Genomic DNA, 16,372 nt, shown 5'->3' on the forward strand with positions numbered 1-16,372 from the left:
CAGTCCCTCCCAGGCCCCTCCCAGTGTCCCTCAAACACCCTCCCAGTCCCTCCCAGTATAAACCAGTGACCCCCAAATCCCCTCCCAGTCCAAACCAGTCCCTCCCAGTAACTCCCAGTCCCTCCCAGTGACCCCCAGACCCCAAACCAGTAACTCCCAGTAACTCCCAATCCCATCCCAGTCCATCCCAGTCCCCTCCCAGTATAAACCAGTGACCCCCCAGTCCCTCCCCAGTCCCTCCCAGTATAAACCAGTAACCCCCAAATCCCCTCCCAGTCCCTCCCAGTCCAAACCAGTCCCTCCCAGTTGCTCCCAGTTCACTCCCAGTCCCTCCCAGTCCCTCCCAGTCCCCCCCAGTCCCCTCCCAGTCCCTCCCAGTATATCCCAGTCCCTCCCAGTTTCACTGCCGGACGCTCAGCACCCATTTCACCTGTTGGGGGAGGGGCGAGAAGGGGGGAGGGGGCGTGGCTTGGGGAGAGGCCACGCCCACCACCCCCAGGTGACCCCCCCAAGCCCCTCCCAGTCCCTCCCAGTTCATCCCAGTCCCTCCCAGTCCCTCCCAGTAACTCCCAGTAACTCCCAATCCCCTCCCAGTCCCTCCCAGTCCCTCCCACTATATCCCAGTATAACCCAGTCCATCCCAGTCCCCCCCAGTAACCCCCAGTGACCCCCAGACCCCAAACCAGTAACTCCCAGTAACTCCCAATCCCCTCCCAGTGCCCTTCCAGTCCCTCCCAGTATAACCCAGTAAGCCCCAAACCCCCTCCCAGTCCCTCCCAGTCCCCCCCAGTTCCCTCCAGTTCCCTCCCAGTAACTCCCAGTAACTCCCAGTGACCCCCAGACCCCAAACCAGTAACTCCCAGTGACTCCCAGTCCCTCCCAGTTCCCTGTTAAAACCTTTTAACCCCCTCCCAGTCCCTCCCAGTATAAACCAGTCCCCTCCCAGTCCCTCCCAGTCCCTCCCAGTAACTCCCAATCCCCTCCAAGTTCCTCCCAGTATAAACCAGTGACCCTTAAATCCCCTCCCAGTAACTCCCAGTGACCCCCAGTCCCCTCCCAGTGACCCCAGACCCCAAACCAGTAAGTCCCAATCCCCTCCCAGTCCCTCCCAATCCCCTCCCAGTCCCTCCCAGTCCCTCCCAGTCCCTCCCAATCCCCTCCCAGTCCCTCCCAGTCCCTCCCAATCCCCCCCCAGTCCCTCCCAGTCCCCTCCCAGTCCCCTCCCAGTCCCTCCCAATCCCCTCCCAGTCCCCTCCCAGTATAAACCAGTGACCCCCCAGTCCATCCCAGCCCCTCCCAGTCCCCCCCAATCCCCTCCCAGTCCCCCCCAGTCCCTCCCAGTCCCTCCCAGTCCCCCCCAGTCCCTCCCAGTCCCTCCCAGTCCCTCCCAGTCCCCTCCCAGTCCCTCCCAATCCCCTCCCAGTCCCTCCCAATCCCCTCCCAGTCCCCTCCCAGTATAAACCAGTGACCCCCCAGTCCATCCCAGCCCCTCCCAGTCCCTCCCAATCCCCTCCCAGTCCCTCCCAGTCCCTCCCAGTCCCCCCCAGTCCCTCCCAGTCCCTCCCAGTCCCTCCCAGTTCATCCCAGTAACACCCCAGTCCCCTCCCAATCCCCTCCCAGTCCCTCCCAGTCCCTCCCAGTCCCTCCCAGTTCATCCCAGTAACACCCCAGTCCCCTCCCAATCCCCTCCCAGTCCCTCCCAGCCCCCTCCCAGCCCCTCCCAGTACAAACCAGTCCCTCCCAGTCCCCTCCCAATCCCCTCCCAGTCCCTCCCAGTCCCCCCCAGTCCCTCCCAATCCCCTCCCAGTCCCTCCCAGTCCCTCCCAATCCCCTCCCAGTCCCTCCCAGTCCCTCCCAGTCCCTCCCAGTCCCTCCCAGTCCCTCCCAGTCCCCTCCCAGTCCCTCCCAGTTCCTCCCAATCCCCTCCCAGTCCCTCCCAGTCCCTCCCAGTCCCTCCCAGTCCCCTCCCAGTCCCTCCCAATCCCCTCCCAGTCCCTCCCAGTCCCTCCCAGTCCCTCCCAGTCCCTCCCAGTCCCCTCCCAGTCCCTCCCAGTCCCTCCCAGTCCCTCCCAGTCCCTCCCAGTATAAACCAGTACCTTGCAGAGGGTCAGGGTGGCCCCGTAGGTGACGCTGAGCAGGAACAGGGTCACCAGCACCCCCAGCGTGTCCCAGGGACCCCCCTCGGGCTCCTCCGAGCACAGGTCGGGGGGCAGCGACAGCCCTGGGGGGGACACGGACCAGTATAAACCAGTATGGACCAGTACAAACCAGTACAAACCAGTATAAACCAATATTCCCAGTTTAAACCCAGTTTGGACCCAGTTTAGACCCAGGATTCCCAGTTTAGACCCGGTTAAGGACCAGTTCAGAACCAGTTCGGACCAGTATAGACCAGTATAAACCAGTATGGACCAGTACAAACCAGTATAGACCAGTATAAACCAGTATAAACCAGTTCAGACCAGTATTCCCAGTTTAGACCCAGTTTGGACCCAGTTTAGACCCAGGATTCCCAGTTTAGACCCAGTTCAGACTCAGTTTGGACCCAATATAGACCAGTATAAACCAGTACAGACCAGTAGAAACCAGTATAGACCAGTATGGACCAGTAGAAACCAGTATAAACCAGTATAGAGCAGTATAAACCAGTATAAACCAGGATTCCCAGTTTAGACCCAGTTCAGACCCAGTTCAGACCCAGTTTGGACCCAATATAGACCAGTTTAGACCAGTATAAACCAGTACAGACCAGTATAAACCAGTATAAACCAGTACAGACCAGTATAAACCAGTATTCCCAGTTTAGAACCAGTTTGGAGCCGATATTCCCAGTTCGGTCCCAGTTTGGCCCCAGTTTGGCCCCAGTTTAGTCCCAGTTTAGTCCCAGTTTGGCCCCAGTTCGGTCCCAGTTTGGTCCCAGTTTGGCCCCAGTTTGGTCCCAGTTTGGTCCCAGTTTAGTCCCAGTTTGGTCCCAGTTTGGCCCCAGTTTAATCCCAGTTTAATCCCAGTTTAGTCCCAGTTTAGCCCCAGTTTGGCCCCAGTTTGGCCCCAGTTTGGCCCCAGTTTAGTCCCAGTTTGGCTCCAGTTTGGTCCCAGTTTAACCCCTGTTTGGCCCCAGTTTGGCCCCAGTTTAGTCCCAGTTTGGCCCCAGTTTGGTCCCAGTTTAGTCCCAGTTTGGCCTCAGTTTAGTCCCAGTTTGGCCCCAGTTTGGCCCCAGTTTGGCCCCAGTTTAGTCCCAGTTTAGTCCCAGTTTGGCCCCAGTTTGGCCCCAGTTTAGTCCCAGTTTGGCCCCAGTTTGGTCCCAGTTTGGTCCCAGTTTGGCCCCAGTTTGGCCCCAGTTTGGCCCCAGTTTAGTCCCAGTTTGGCTCCAGTTTGGTCCCAGTTTAACCCCTGTTTGGCCCCAGTTTGGCCCCAGCTTAGTCCCAGTTTGGCCCCAGTTTGGTCCCAGTTTAGTCCCAGTTTGGCCCCAGTTTGGCCCCAGTTTGGTCCCAGTTTGGCCCCAGTTTGGCCCCAGTTTAGTCCCAGTTTGGCCCCAGTTTAGCCCCAGTTTAATCCCAGTTTGGCCCCAGTTTGGTCCCAGTTTGGTACCAGTTTGGCCCCAGTTTGGCCCCAGTTTAGTCCCAGTTTGGCCCCAGTTTGGCCCCAGTTTGGCCCCAGTTTAGTCCCAGTTTGGCCCCAGTTTGGCCCCAGTTTGGCCCCAGTTTGGCCCCAGTTCAGACCTAGTTCAAACCAGTACAGACCAGTATAAACCAGTATAACTTTATTCCATCTTCCCAAAAACCCCCAAAATCCCCCCAAAAACCCCCAAAAACCCCCCGAAATCTCCCCCAATCACCCCCTAATTGACTGAATTAGCGTCTAATTAGCATAATTAACCCCCTAATTAACATAAATCCACCATCTTGGGCGTCGCCACCTTTTATTCCAACGCCCCAAAAACCCCCAAAATCGCCCCAAAAAATACCAAAAACCCCCCAAAAAACCCCAAAATCACCAAATTTCCCCCCTAATTAACCCCTAATTAACTTAATTAGCAACTTAATTAACTGAATTAGCCAACTTTGACATCACCACCTTTATTCCAACACCCCCAAACCCCCCCAAAAACCCCCAAAAATCCCCCAAAAAACCCCAAAAAATCTCCAAAAACCCCCCAAAAATCCCCCTAATCACCCCTAATTAACTTAATTGACTTAATTATCATCTAATTAACACAATTATCTCCCAAATCACCACAAACCCTCCATCTTCAACATCACCTCTTTATTCCAACACCCCCAAACCCCCCCAAAAACCCCAAAAATCCCCAAAAAATCCCCAAAAATCGCCAAAAACCGCCAAAATCCCCCTAATTATCTTAATTACTATGTAATTAGTATAATTAACCTCCTAATTAACACAGACCCGCCAACTTTGACATCACCTCTTTATTCCAACACCCCCAAGCCCCCCCAGAAACCCCCCAAAAAAATCCCAAAAAATCCCAAAAAATCCCCCAAAAATTCCCCAAAAATCTCCCCTAATTGACTTAATTACCATCTAATTAAGTTAATTATCCCCCCAATCACCATAAATCCAATATCTTTGACATCACCTCTTTATTCCAACACCCTGAATGTCCCAAAAATCCCAAAAAAACCCCAAAAAATCCCAAAACCCCCCCCAAAAATCACCCAAAAATACCCCAAATCACCCCTAATTAACTTAATTATCCTCTAATTAACATGACCAACACCCCAATTACCATAAGACCGCCAACTTTGACATCACCTCTTTATTCCAACACCCCCAAAAAACCCCCAAAAAATCCCAAAAAATCCCAAAACCCCCCAAAAATCACCCAAAAATCCCCCAAATCGCCCCTAATTAGCTTAATTACCCTCTAATTAAGTTAATTATCCCCCCAATCACCATAAATCCAATATCTTCGACATCACCTCTTTATTCCAACACCCCAAACCCCCCCAAAACCCCCAAAAAATCACCCAAAAAATCCCCAAAAAATCCCAAAAAACCTCCCAAAATCCCCCAAATCGCCCCTAATTATCTTAATTATCATCTAATTAAGTTAATTAACCCCCAAATCACCACAAACCCGCCAACTTTGACATCACCTCTTTATTCCAACACCCCCCAAAAACCCCCCCAAAACCCCCAAAAAATCCCCCAAAAAATCCCAAAAAATCCCAAAAAAACCTCCCAAAATCCCCCAAATCGCCCCTAATTAACTTAATTACCCTCTAATTAAGTTAATTATCCCCCCAATCACCATAAATCCAATATCTTCGACATCACCTCTTTATTCCAACACCCCAAAACCCCCCCAAAACCCCCAAAAAATCCCCCAAAAAATCCCAAAAAATCCCAAAAAACCTCCCAAAATCCCCCAAATCGCCCCTAATTAACTTAATTACCCTCTAATTAACACGACCAACACCCCAATCACCATAAGACCGCCAACTTTGACATCACCTCTTTATTCCAACACCCCCAAAAACCCCCCAAAAATCCCAAAAAATCGCCAAAAATCGGCAAAAAACCCCCCAAAACCGCCGAAACTCCCCCTCTAATTAACCAATTAATTAGCCAATTAACTAATTACCGGGCTGGGGGCGGAGGGCGCGCTGGACGAAGCGCAGGGGCAGCGCCTCGTGCACGGCGGTGCAGGCGAAGGGGCTCCCCCCGCGCTCCCACTCCCCCCGCGGCACCTCCAGGCGGGAGTAGAGGAAGAAGGGCCCCTCCCCCCCCGAAATTCCCGCCATTCCCGAATTTTCCCGGCGCGCCGGTGACGTCACCACGCCCGATTCCAGCTTTTCCAGCCCCTTCTGCCACTGGACGTCGATGGAGTCCGGGTAGAAGCCGCGGATGAGGCAGGTCAGGCTCACGGTGGGGCTGGGGCCGGCCAGCTCCTCCGGGGGAGGGGGCAGCACGAACACGCTGGGGGGCAGGCGGCGGCCTGGGAAAAATGGGAAAAATTAATTAATTAGGGTTAATTAACTATTGGGAATTTTTCGGATTTTTTTCAGATTTTTTTCCAGATTTTTTCCCATTTTTTTCAGATTTTTTTCCCATTTTTTTCAGATTTTTTAGAGATTTTTTTCCCATTTTTTTCAGATTTTTTTCGGATTTTTTTCGGATTTTTTTTGGATTTTTTTCTAATTTTTTCCCATTTTTTTTTCAATTTTTTAAATATTTTTTGCCATTTTTTTCAGATTTTTTCCCATTTTTTTCGGATTTTTTTGGGATTTTTTTTCTAATTTTTTCAGATTTTTTTCAGATTTTTTTTCAGATTTTTTCAGACTTTTTCCCCATTTTTTTTGGCTTTTTTTCCCATTTTTTTCAGATTTTTTCCAGATTTTTTCCCATTTTTTTCGGATTTTTTTCATATTTTTTTCACATTTTTTCCAGGTTTTTTTCCCATTTTTTTCCCATTTTTTTCATATTTTTTTCCCATTTTTTTCTATTTTTTTCAGATTTTTTTAGGATTTTTTTCAGATTTTTTTCTGCATTTTTTCCCCATTTTTTTCAGATTTTTTAGAGATTTTTTCAGATTTTTTAGAGATTTTTTTCAGATTTTTTCACATTTTTTTCGGATATTCTTTGGATTTTTTTCCCATTTTTTTCAGATTTTTTTCTATTTTTTTTCTAATTTTTTCAGAATTTTTTTCTAATTTTTTCAGATTTTTTCCCATTTTTTTCAGATTTTTTAGAGATTTTTTACAGGTTTTTTTCAGATTTTTTCCCATTTTTTTCAGATTTTTTTCAGATTTTTTTCAGATTTTTTTCTAATTTTTTGCATTTTTTTTTCACATTTTTTTTCAGATTTTTTCCTATTTTTTTCCCATTTTTTTCAGATTTTTTAGAGATTTTTTTCCCATTTTTTTCAGATTTTTTTCGGATTTTTTTTGGATTTTTTTCTAATTTTTTCCCATTTTTTTTTCAATTTTTTAAATATTTTTTTGCCATTTTTTTCAGATTTTTTCCCATTTTTTTCAGATTTTTTAGAGATTTTTTTTCCCATTTTTTTCGGATTTTTTTGGGATTTTTTTTCTAATTTTTTCACATTTTTTCCAGTTTTTTTTCCTATTTTTTTCCCATTTTTTTCAGATTTTTTAGAGATTTTTTTCAGGTTTTTTTCCCGAATTTTTCCCCATTTTTTTCCCCATTTTTTTCCCATTTTTTACAGGTTTTTTTCAGATTTTTTCCCATTTTTTTCAGATTTTTTTCAGATTTTTTTCACTTTTTTTCAGGTTTTTTTCAGATTTTTTTCACATTTTTTCCCATTTTTTCAGATTTTTTAGAGATTTTTCCCCAGGTCAGGCTCAGGGTGGGGCTGGGGCCGGCCAGTTCCTCCGGGGGAGGGGGCAGCACGAACACGCTGGGGGGCAGGCGGCGGCCTGGGAAAAATGGGAAAAATTAATTAATTAGGGTTAATTAACTATTGGGAATTTTTCGGATTTTTTTCAGATTTTTTTCAGATTTTTTTCTAATTTTTTCCCATTTTTTTTCAGATTTTTTTCCCATTTTTTTCAGATTTTTTAGAGATTTTTTTCCCATTTTTTTCAGATTTTTTTCGGATTTTTTTCGGATTTTTTTTGGATTTTTTTCTAATTTTTACCCATTTTTTTTTCAATTTTTTAAATATCTTTTTGCCATTTTTTTCAGATTTTTTCCCATTTTTTTCGGATTTTTTTGGGATTTTTTTTCTAATTTTTTCAGATTTTTTTCAGATTTTTTTCAGATTTTTTCAGACTTTTTCCCCATTTTTTTTGGCTTTTTTTCCCATTTTTTTCAGATTTTTTCCAGATTTTTTCCCATTTTTTTCGGATTTTTTTCATATTTTTTTCACATTTTTTCCAGGTTTTTTTCCCATTTTTTTCCCATTTTTTTCATATTTTTTTCCCATTTTTTTCTATTTTTTTTCAGATTTTTTTAGGATTTTTTTCAGATTTTTTTCTGCATTTTTTCCCCATTTTTTTCAGATTTTTTAGAGATTTTTTCAGATTTTTTAGAGATTTTTTTCAGATTTTTTCCAGATTTTTTCCCATTTTTTTCGGATTTTTTTCCCATTTTTTTCAGATTTTTTCCAGATTTTTTCCCATTTTTTTCGGATTTTTTTCATATTTTTTTCACATTTTTTCCAGGTTTTTTTCCCATTTTTTTCCCATTTTTTTCATATTTTTTTCCCATTTTTTTCTATTTTTTTCAGATTTTTTTAGGATTTTTTTCAGATTTTTTTCTGCATTTTTTCCCCATTTTTTTCAGATTTTTTAGAGATTTTTTCAGATTTTTTAGAGATTTTTTTCAGATTTTTTCACATTTTTTTCGGATATTCTTTGGATTTTTTTCCCATTTTTTTCAGATTTTTTTCTATTTTTTTTCTATTTTTTTCAGAATTTTTTTCTAATTTTTTCAGATTTTTTCCCATTTTTTTCAGATTTTTTAGAGATTTTTTTTCCCATTTTTTTCGGATTTTTTTGGGATTTTTTTTCTAATTTTTTCACATTTTTTCCAGTTTTTTTTCCTATTTTTTCCCATTTTTTTCAGATTTTTTAGAGATTTTTTTCAGGTTTTTTTCCAGATTTTTTCCCATTTTTTTCGGATTTTTTTCCCATTTTTTTCAGATTTTTTCCAGATTTTTTCCCATTTTTTTCGGATTTTTTTCATATTTTTTTCACATTTTTTCCAGGTTTTTTTCCCTTTTTTTCCCATTTTTTTCTATTTTTTTCAGATTTTTTTAGGATTTTTTTCAGATTTTTTTCTGCATTTTTTCCCCATTTTTTTCAGATTTTTTAGAGATTTTTTCAGATTTTTTAGAGATTTTTTTCAGATTTTTTCACATTTTTTTCGGATATTCTTTGGATTTTTTTCCCATTTTTTTCAGATTTTTTTCTATTTTTTTTCTATTTTTTTCAGAATTTTTTTCTAATTTTTTCAGATTTTTTCCCATTTTTTTCAGATTTTTTAGAGATTTTTTACAGGTTTTTTCCAGATTTTTTTCCCATTTTTTTCAGATTTTTTTCCCATTTTTTTCAGATTTTTTAGAGATTTTTTTTCCCATTTTTTTCGGATTTTTTTGGGATTTTTTTTCTAATTTTTTCACATTTTTTCCGGTTTTTTTTTCCTATTTTTTTCCCATTTTTTTCAGATTTTTTTCAGATTTTTTTCAGATTTCTTTTCACTTTTTTCTCTATTTTTTCACATTTTTTTCAGATTTTTTTCAGATTTTTTTTCAGATTTTTTTCAGATTTTTTTCAGATTTTTTCAGATTTTTTCCTATTTTTTTCAGATTTTTTAGAGATTTTTTTCAGATTTTTTCCGAATTTTTTTCTGAATTCTTTGATTTTTTTTCAGATTTTTTCCCGATTTTTTTCAGATTTTTTTCAGATTTTTTCCCGATTTTTTCAGATTTTTTCAGAATTTTTCCCGATTTTTTTCAGATTTTTTTCAGATTTTTTTCAGATTTTTTTCCCATTTTTTTCAGATTTTCTTCAGATTTTTTTCACTTTATTTCCCGACTTTTTTCCGATTTTTTTAGATTTTTTTCAGGTTTTTTTCAGATTTTTTTCAGATTTTTTTCAGATTTTTTTCAGATTTTTTTCCCATTTTTTCAGATTTTTTCAGATTTTTTTCTGAATTTTTTCACATTTTTTTCACATTTTTTTTTCAGATTTTTTTCAGATTTTTTTCAGATTTTTTTCAGATTTCTTTTCACTTTTTTCTCTATTTTTTCACATTTTTTTCAGATTTTTTTTCAGATTTTTTCTCATTTTTTTTCAATTTTTTTCATATTTTTTTCCCATTTTTTTCGGATTTTTTTTTGATTTTTTCCCATTTTTTTCAGACTTTTTCCCCATTTTTTTTGGCTTTTTTTCCCATTTTTTTCAGATTTTTTTCAGATTTTTTTCCCATTTTTTCAGATTTTTTTCAGGTTTTTTTCCGAATATTTCGCGCTTTTTTTCAGGTTTTTTTCAGATTTTTTTCAGATTTTTTTTCTATTTTTTTTCTATTTTTTTCAGATTTTTTTCAGATTTTTTTCAGATTTTTTTCCCATTTTTTTCCGAATTTTTTGCATTTTTTTTCACATTTTTTCAGATTTTTTTCCCTTTTTTTTCAGATTTTTTTCAGATTTTTTTCCCATTTTTTCACATTTTTTTCACATTTTTTAGAGATTTTTTCCCATTTTTTCCCCATTTTTTCACATTTTTTTCCCATTTTTTCCAGGTTTTTTTCAGATTTTTTTCAGATTTTTTCCCATTTTTTTCACATTTTTTCCCCATTTTTTTCGGATTTTTTTCGGATTTTTTTTCTATTTTTTTCCCATTTTTTTTCAGATTTTTTTCAGACATTTTTCAGATTTTTTTTTTTATTTTTTTCAGATTTTTTTCAGATTTTTTTTCCCTTTTTTTTCTGAATTTTTTCCCCATTTTTTTCAGATTTTTTTTCAGATTTTTTTTGGATTTTTTTCAGATTTTTTCAGATTTTTTTTGGATATTCTTTGGATTTTTTTCCCATTTTTTTCAGATTTTTTTCTATTTTTTTTCTATTTTTTTCAGAATTTTTTTCTAATTTTTTCAGATTTTTTTCCCATTTTTTTCCCATTTTTTTTCAGATTTTTAAAAGATTTTTTTCAGATTTTTTTCAGATTTTTTTCTGAATTTTTCGCATTTTTTTTCTAATTTTTTCAGATTTTTTCCCCCATTTTTCCCTTTTTTTTCTCCATTTTCCCCCATTTTCCCCCTTTGTCCCCTTTTTTCTCCCCCTTTCCCCCCCAAATTCTCCCCCTCCTCCCCCGGCCTCCTCTTCACCCTCCTGACGACCGGCGCCGGCATTTTCCATTTTTAATCCCAATTTTTTCCATTTTTTTTCCAATTTCTTTTAATTTTTAATTCCGATTTTTTGGGGATTTTTTCCCTTTTTTTTTCTTTTTTTTTTCCATTTTTAACCCAAATTTTTTCCATTTTTTTTTCCAATTTCTTTTAATTTTTAATTCCGATTTTTTGGGGATTTTTTCCCTTTTTTTCTTTTTTTTTTCCATTTTTAATCCCAATTTTTTCCATTTTTTTTTCCAATTTCTTTTAATTTTTAATTCCGATTTTTTGGGGATTTTTTCCCTTTTTTTTTCTTTTTTTTTCCCATTTTTAACCCAAATTTTTTCCATTTTTTTTCCAATTTCTTTTAATTTTTAATTCCGATTTTTTGGGGATTTTTTCCCTTTTTTTTCTTTTTTTTTTCCATTTTTAACCCAAATTTTTTCCATTTTTTTTTTCCAATTTCTTTTAATTTTTAATTCCGATTTTTTGGGGATTTTTTCCCTTTTTTTTCTTTTTTTTTTCCATTTTTAATCCCAATTTTTTCCATTTTTTTTTCCAATTTCTTTTAATTTTTAATTCCGATTTTTTGGGGATTTTTTCCCTTTTTTTTCTTTTTTTTTTCCATTTTTAACCCGAATTTTTTCCATTTTTTTTCCAATTTCTTTTAATTTTTAATTCCGATTTTTTGGGGATTTTTTCCCTTTTTTTTTCTTTTTTTTTTTTCATTTTTAACCCAAATTTTTCCCTTTTTTTTCCAATTTCTTTTAATTTTTAATTCTGATTTTTTGGGGATTTTTTCCCTTTTTTTTCTTTTTTTTTTTTCATTTTTAACCCAAATTTTTCCCTTTTTTTCCCCCTCTTTTTCAACTTCTTTTCCTATTTTTCAATTTCTACTTCCTATTTTTCCACGGTCTTTTTTTCTCCTCACCCGGCCTCCTCTTCACCCTCCTGACGATGGGCGCCGGCGCGTCGGCGTGCGTCACCGTGCAGGTGAACTCGTCCCCGCTCTCCCAGTCCGCCGCCGTCACCGGCAGCTCGCTGGCGGCCGTGAACGTCCCGTTGACGTGCGGCGTCAACCGCAGCGGGAGGGGCCTCAACCGGCCCCCGGCGCCGGCGCCGGCGCGGCTCCACGTCACCGTCAGCCCCTCGTCGCTGGGCAGGCTGGTGGCCAGGCACGTCAGCCGCGGCAACTGCGCCACGTACAGCGACGACGGAGACGGCCCCACCAGGAAGACCCCGACGCCGCCCGGGGAGGAGGGGGAGGAGCCTGGGGGGAGGGGGAGGGGAGAGAAGGTCGATGGAGATGCCAAAAGTCAAGGTTGGGCAAGTCAAGGTCAATGGAGACCCCAAAAGTCAAGACAAGGTCAATGAAGACCCCAAAAGTCAAGGTTGGGCAAGAGAAGGTCAATGGAGACCCCAAAAGTCAACCCAAGGTCAATGGAGGCACCAAGAGTCAAGAGAAGGTCAATGGAGACCCCAAAAGTCAAGACAAGGTCAATGGAGATCCCAAAAGTCAACCCAAGGTCAATGGAGACCCCAAAGTCATTGTAGGGTCAAGTCAAGGTCAATGGAGACCCCAAAAGTCAACCCCAGGTCAATGGAGACCCCAAAAGTCGACCCAAGGTCAATGGAGACCCTCAAAGTCAACCCCAGGTCAATGGAGACCCCAAGAGTCAAGGTTTGGTCAAGAGAAGGTCAATGGAGATCCCAAAAGTCAAGAGAAGGTCAATGGAGATCCCAAAGTCATTGTAGGGTCAAGCCAAGGTCAATGGAGACCCAAAAGTCAAGGTTGGGTCAAGAGAAGGTCAACAAAGACCCCAAAAGTCAACCCAAGGTCAATGGAGGCTCCCAAGTCAAGGTTGGGTCAAGCCAAGGTCAATGGAGATCCCAAAAGTCAAGACAAGGTCAACGGAGACTCTCAAGTCAAGGTTGGGTCAAGCCAAGGTCAATGGAGACCCCAAAAGTTGACCCAAGGTCAATGGAGACCCCAAAAGTCAACCCAAGGTCAATGGAGACCCCAAAAGTCAAGGGTTGGTCAGTGGAGACCCCAAAAGTCAAGGTTTGATCAACCCAAGGTCAATGGAGACCCCAAAAGTCAACCCAAGGCCAACGGAGACCCCAAAAGTCAAGTCAAGGTCAACAAAGACCCCCAAGTCAAGGTTGGGTCAACCCAAGGCCTTGAAGACCCCCCAAAGTCAACCCGAGCTCAACGAAGACCCCAAAAGCCAACCCTGGGTCAAAGACCCCCCCCCAAGCCCCACCCCCCATCCCCCCCCGGGCACTCACCGGCGCACTTGTGGGCGGCGACCTCCTGGACGGTGCCGGAGGCCGGGTGGGCGACGCGGCAGGAGAAGCTTCGCTCCCGCCAGTCCTCCAGCGAGACGTTGGCCCGCGACAGGAGCCGGAAGGTCCCCGGCGCCGCGTCGGGGGCGGGGGGCTCGGCGGGCGGGGCCGGGGCCAGGGCGTGGCCGTCGGCCAGCCAGGTGACCTGGACGGGGGGCGGGGCGAAGGCGGCCGCCAGGCAGAGGAGCTCCACCGAGGCCGCCGCGTCGCAGGCGTGGAAGACGGAGACGGCGGGGGGGGCGGGGCTTGCCGGAGGAGGAGGCTGGAGGGGGGGGGGGGAGGGGGAGAGAGGAAGGGTCAAGGGGAGGTCAAGGGAGACCCCAAAAGTTGACCCGAGGTCAATGGAGACCCCAAAAGTCAACTCAAGGTCAATGAAGACCCCCCAAGTCAAGGTTGGGTCAACCCAAGGTCTTGGAGACCCCCAAAGTCAACTCGAGGTCAATGGAGACCCCAAAACTCAACCCAATGTCAATGGAGACCCTCCAAGTCAACCCAAGGTCAATGGAGACCCCAAAAGTCAACTCAAGGTCAATGGAGACCCCCCAAGTCAACCCAAGGTCTTGGAGACCCCCCAAGTCAAGGTTGGGTCAACCCAAGGTCTTGGCGACCCCTAAAGTCAACTCGAGGTCAATGGAGACCCCAAAAGTTGACTCAAAGTCAACGGAGACCCCAAAACTCAACCCAAGGTCAATGGAGACCCCAAAAGTCGACCCAAGGTCAATGGAGACCCTCCAAGTCAAGGTTGGGTCAATGGAGACCCCCCAAGTCAACCCAAGGTCAACGAAGGGGGGGGCGGGGACCCCCCCCCCCCCGAACCTACCTGGGGTCACGTCCCGGGGGGGGGTGGAGACCCCCGAGGTCGTCGGGAGGTCGACCCGGGGTGGGCGGAGCCCCGCGGGGCGGGGCGAGTGGGCGGGGCCTACGGAGACGCCGCCGGCTTTGAGGTCGACGTCCCGGCGTCGACCCCGAAGGCCGAGGTCGGGGTTTGGGGGGGGGGGGTTGGAGACCCCTCCCCCATCCCCCCCCAAAAAACTTACCTGGGGTGGAGCCGTGGGGGGCGGAGCCCCCTGGGGTCGTCGGGGGGTCGGGCCGGGGAGGGCGGAGCCCCCCGGGGCGGGGCGGGGGGGCGGAGCCTACGGAGAGGCCGCCGGGGCGGGGTCAAGGTCATCCGAGACCCCAAAACCCAACTGGGGTCAACCCAAGGTCAATGGAGACCCCAAAACCCAACTGGAGGCTCTTGGAGACCCCAAAACCCAACTGGGGTCAACCCAAGGTCATCCAAGACCCCAAAACCCAACTGGAGGGTCTTGGAAACCCCAAAACCCAACTGGGGTCAACTCAAGGTCATCCAAGACCCCAAAACCCAACTGGAGGATCCTAAAGACCCCAAAACCCAACTGGGGTCAAGTCAAGGTCATCCAAGACCCCAAAACCCAACTGGGGTCAACTCAAGGTCATCCAAGACCTCAAAACCCAACTGGGGTCAACTCAAGGTCATCCAAGACCCCAAAACCCAACTGGAGGATCCTAAAGACCCCAAAACCCAACTGGGGTCAACTCAAGGTCATCCAAGACCTCAAAACCCAACTGGAGGGTCTTGGAGACCCCAAAACCCAACTGGGGTCGATCCAAGGTCGTCAAAGATCCCAAAACCCAACTGGGGTCAACCCAAGTTCAACGGAGACCCCAAAACTCAACTGGAGGGTCTTGGAGACCCCAAAAGCCAACTGGGGTCAACCCAAGGTCATTGACCCAACCCAAGACCCCAAAACCCAACGTTGACCCAACCCAAGACCCGGAAACCCAACTGGGGTCAACCCAAGACCCAACTGGGGTCAACTCAAGACCCTCCAAGACCCCAAAAGTCAACATTGACCCAACCCAAGACCCCAAAACCCAACTGGGGTCAACTGGGGACCCTCCAAGACCCCAAGACCCAACAATGACCCAACTCAAGACCCCAAAACCCAACTGGGGTCAACCCAAGACCCAACGTTGGGTCAACTCAAGACCCTCCAAGGTCCAAAACCCAAAAATTGACCCAACTCAAGACCCTCCAAGACCCCAAGACCCAACATTGACCCAACCCAAGACCCCAAACCCAACGGGGGTCAACCCAAGACCCCAAAAGTCAACGTTGACCCAACTCAAGACCCCAAAACCCAACTGGGGTCAACCCAAGACCCAAAATTGGGTCAACTCCCAAAACCCAACGTTGACCGAACCCAAGACCCCAAAACCCAACTGGGGTCAACCCAAGACCCTCCAAGATCCCCAAACTCAACATTGACCCAACTCAAGACCCTCCAAGCCCCCAAAACCCAACTGGGGTCAACCCAAGACCCAACATTGGGTCAACTCAAGACCCTCCAAGACCCCAAGACCCAATGTTGACCCAACTCAAGACCCCAAAAGTCAACGTTGACCCAACCCAAGACCCCAAAACCCAACTGGGGTCAACCCAAGACCCTCCAAGACCCCGAAACCCAACTGGGGTCAACCCCAAACTCAACGTTGACCCAACTCAAGGCCCTCCAAGACCTCAAGACCCAACGTTGACCCAACCCAAGACCCCAAGACCCAACATTGACCCAACCCAAGACCCCAAAAGTCAACGTTGACCCAACCCAAGACCCCAAACCCCAACGTTGACCCAACCCAAGCCCCCCCCCAAAGACTCACCGGGGATCTGGGCCGTGCGGCTGGCGCCGGACGCCGGGTGCTGGACGGCGCAGCTGAGCTCCCGGGGGGCGGGGCCGGAGGCCGGGAGGCGGAGCCGGCTGCCGGAGGTGAGGAGGCCGGTGCCGGGGGCCCGGACCTCGGGCAGGGGGGCGGAGCTCCCGCCGGCGGCCGCCCCGCCCCAGGAGAAGGCCACGGGGGCCGGCAGGTAGCCCGTGGCCACGCAGGCCACCGTCCGCCGGGGGGCGCCCTCCGCCCCGCAGGCGGCCAATGGGAAGAGGGTGGGCGGGGTCACGCGGCCTGGAAAGGGGGCGGGGTCAGAAAAAAAGGGGCGTGGTCAATAAAGGAAGGGGGGGAGGAGGAGGAGGAGAAAGAGGGGGGTGGGAGGGGCGCCCCCTGGTGGGGAGGGGGCGGGGGGACCTATAGGGACCTATAGGGACCTCTTTGGACCTATGGGGACCCCCCCGGACCTATAGGGACCTATAGGGACCCCTCTGGACCTATAGAGACGCCCCTGGACCTATAGGGACCTCTTT

At 45.3% G+C, this 16,372-nt stretch overlaps 1 gene segment (V, D, J or C); it reads right to left on the bottom strand.

Moving 5' to 3' along the window:
• Positions 1–5,467: 5,467 nt before the first annotated feature.
• Positions 5,468–16,121, bottom strand: LOC127465409 (Ig gamma chain C region-like; the record flags this gene model as incomplete). The annotated part of the segment is given in 4 exon segments: positions 5,468–5,956; positions 11,743–12,081; positions 13,101–13,419; positions 15,840–16,121. Coding segments are annotated over 4 exon segments (1,302 nt in total), but the record flags the coding sequence as incomplete, so codon positions are not given.
• Between the last annotated feature and the right edge of the window lie 251 nt (positions 16,122–16,372).

The sequence above is a fragment of the Manacus candei genome, unplaced genomic scaffold, assembly GCF_025592945.1.
Source record: "Manacus candei isolate 608988 ecotype Guabito, Panama unplaced genomic scaffold, ASM2559294v1 h1tg000381l, whole genome shotgun sequence".
Lineage (NCBI taxonomy): Eukaryota > Metazoa > Chordata > Aves > Passeriformes > Pipridae > Manacus > Manacus candei.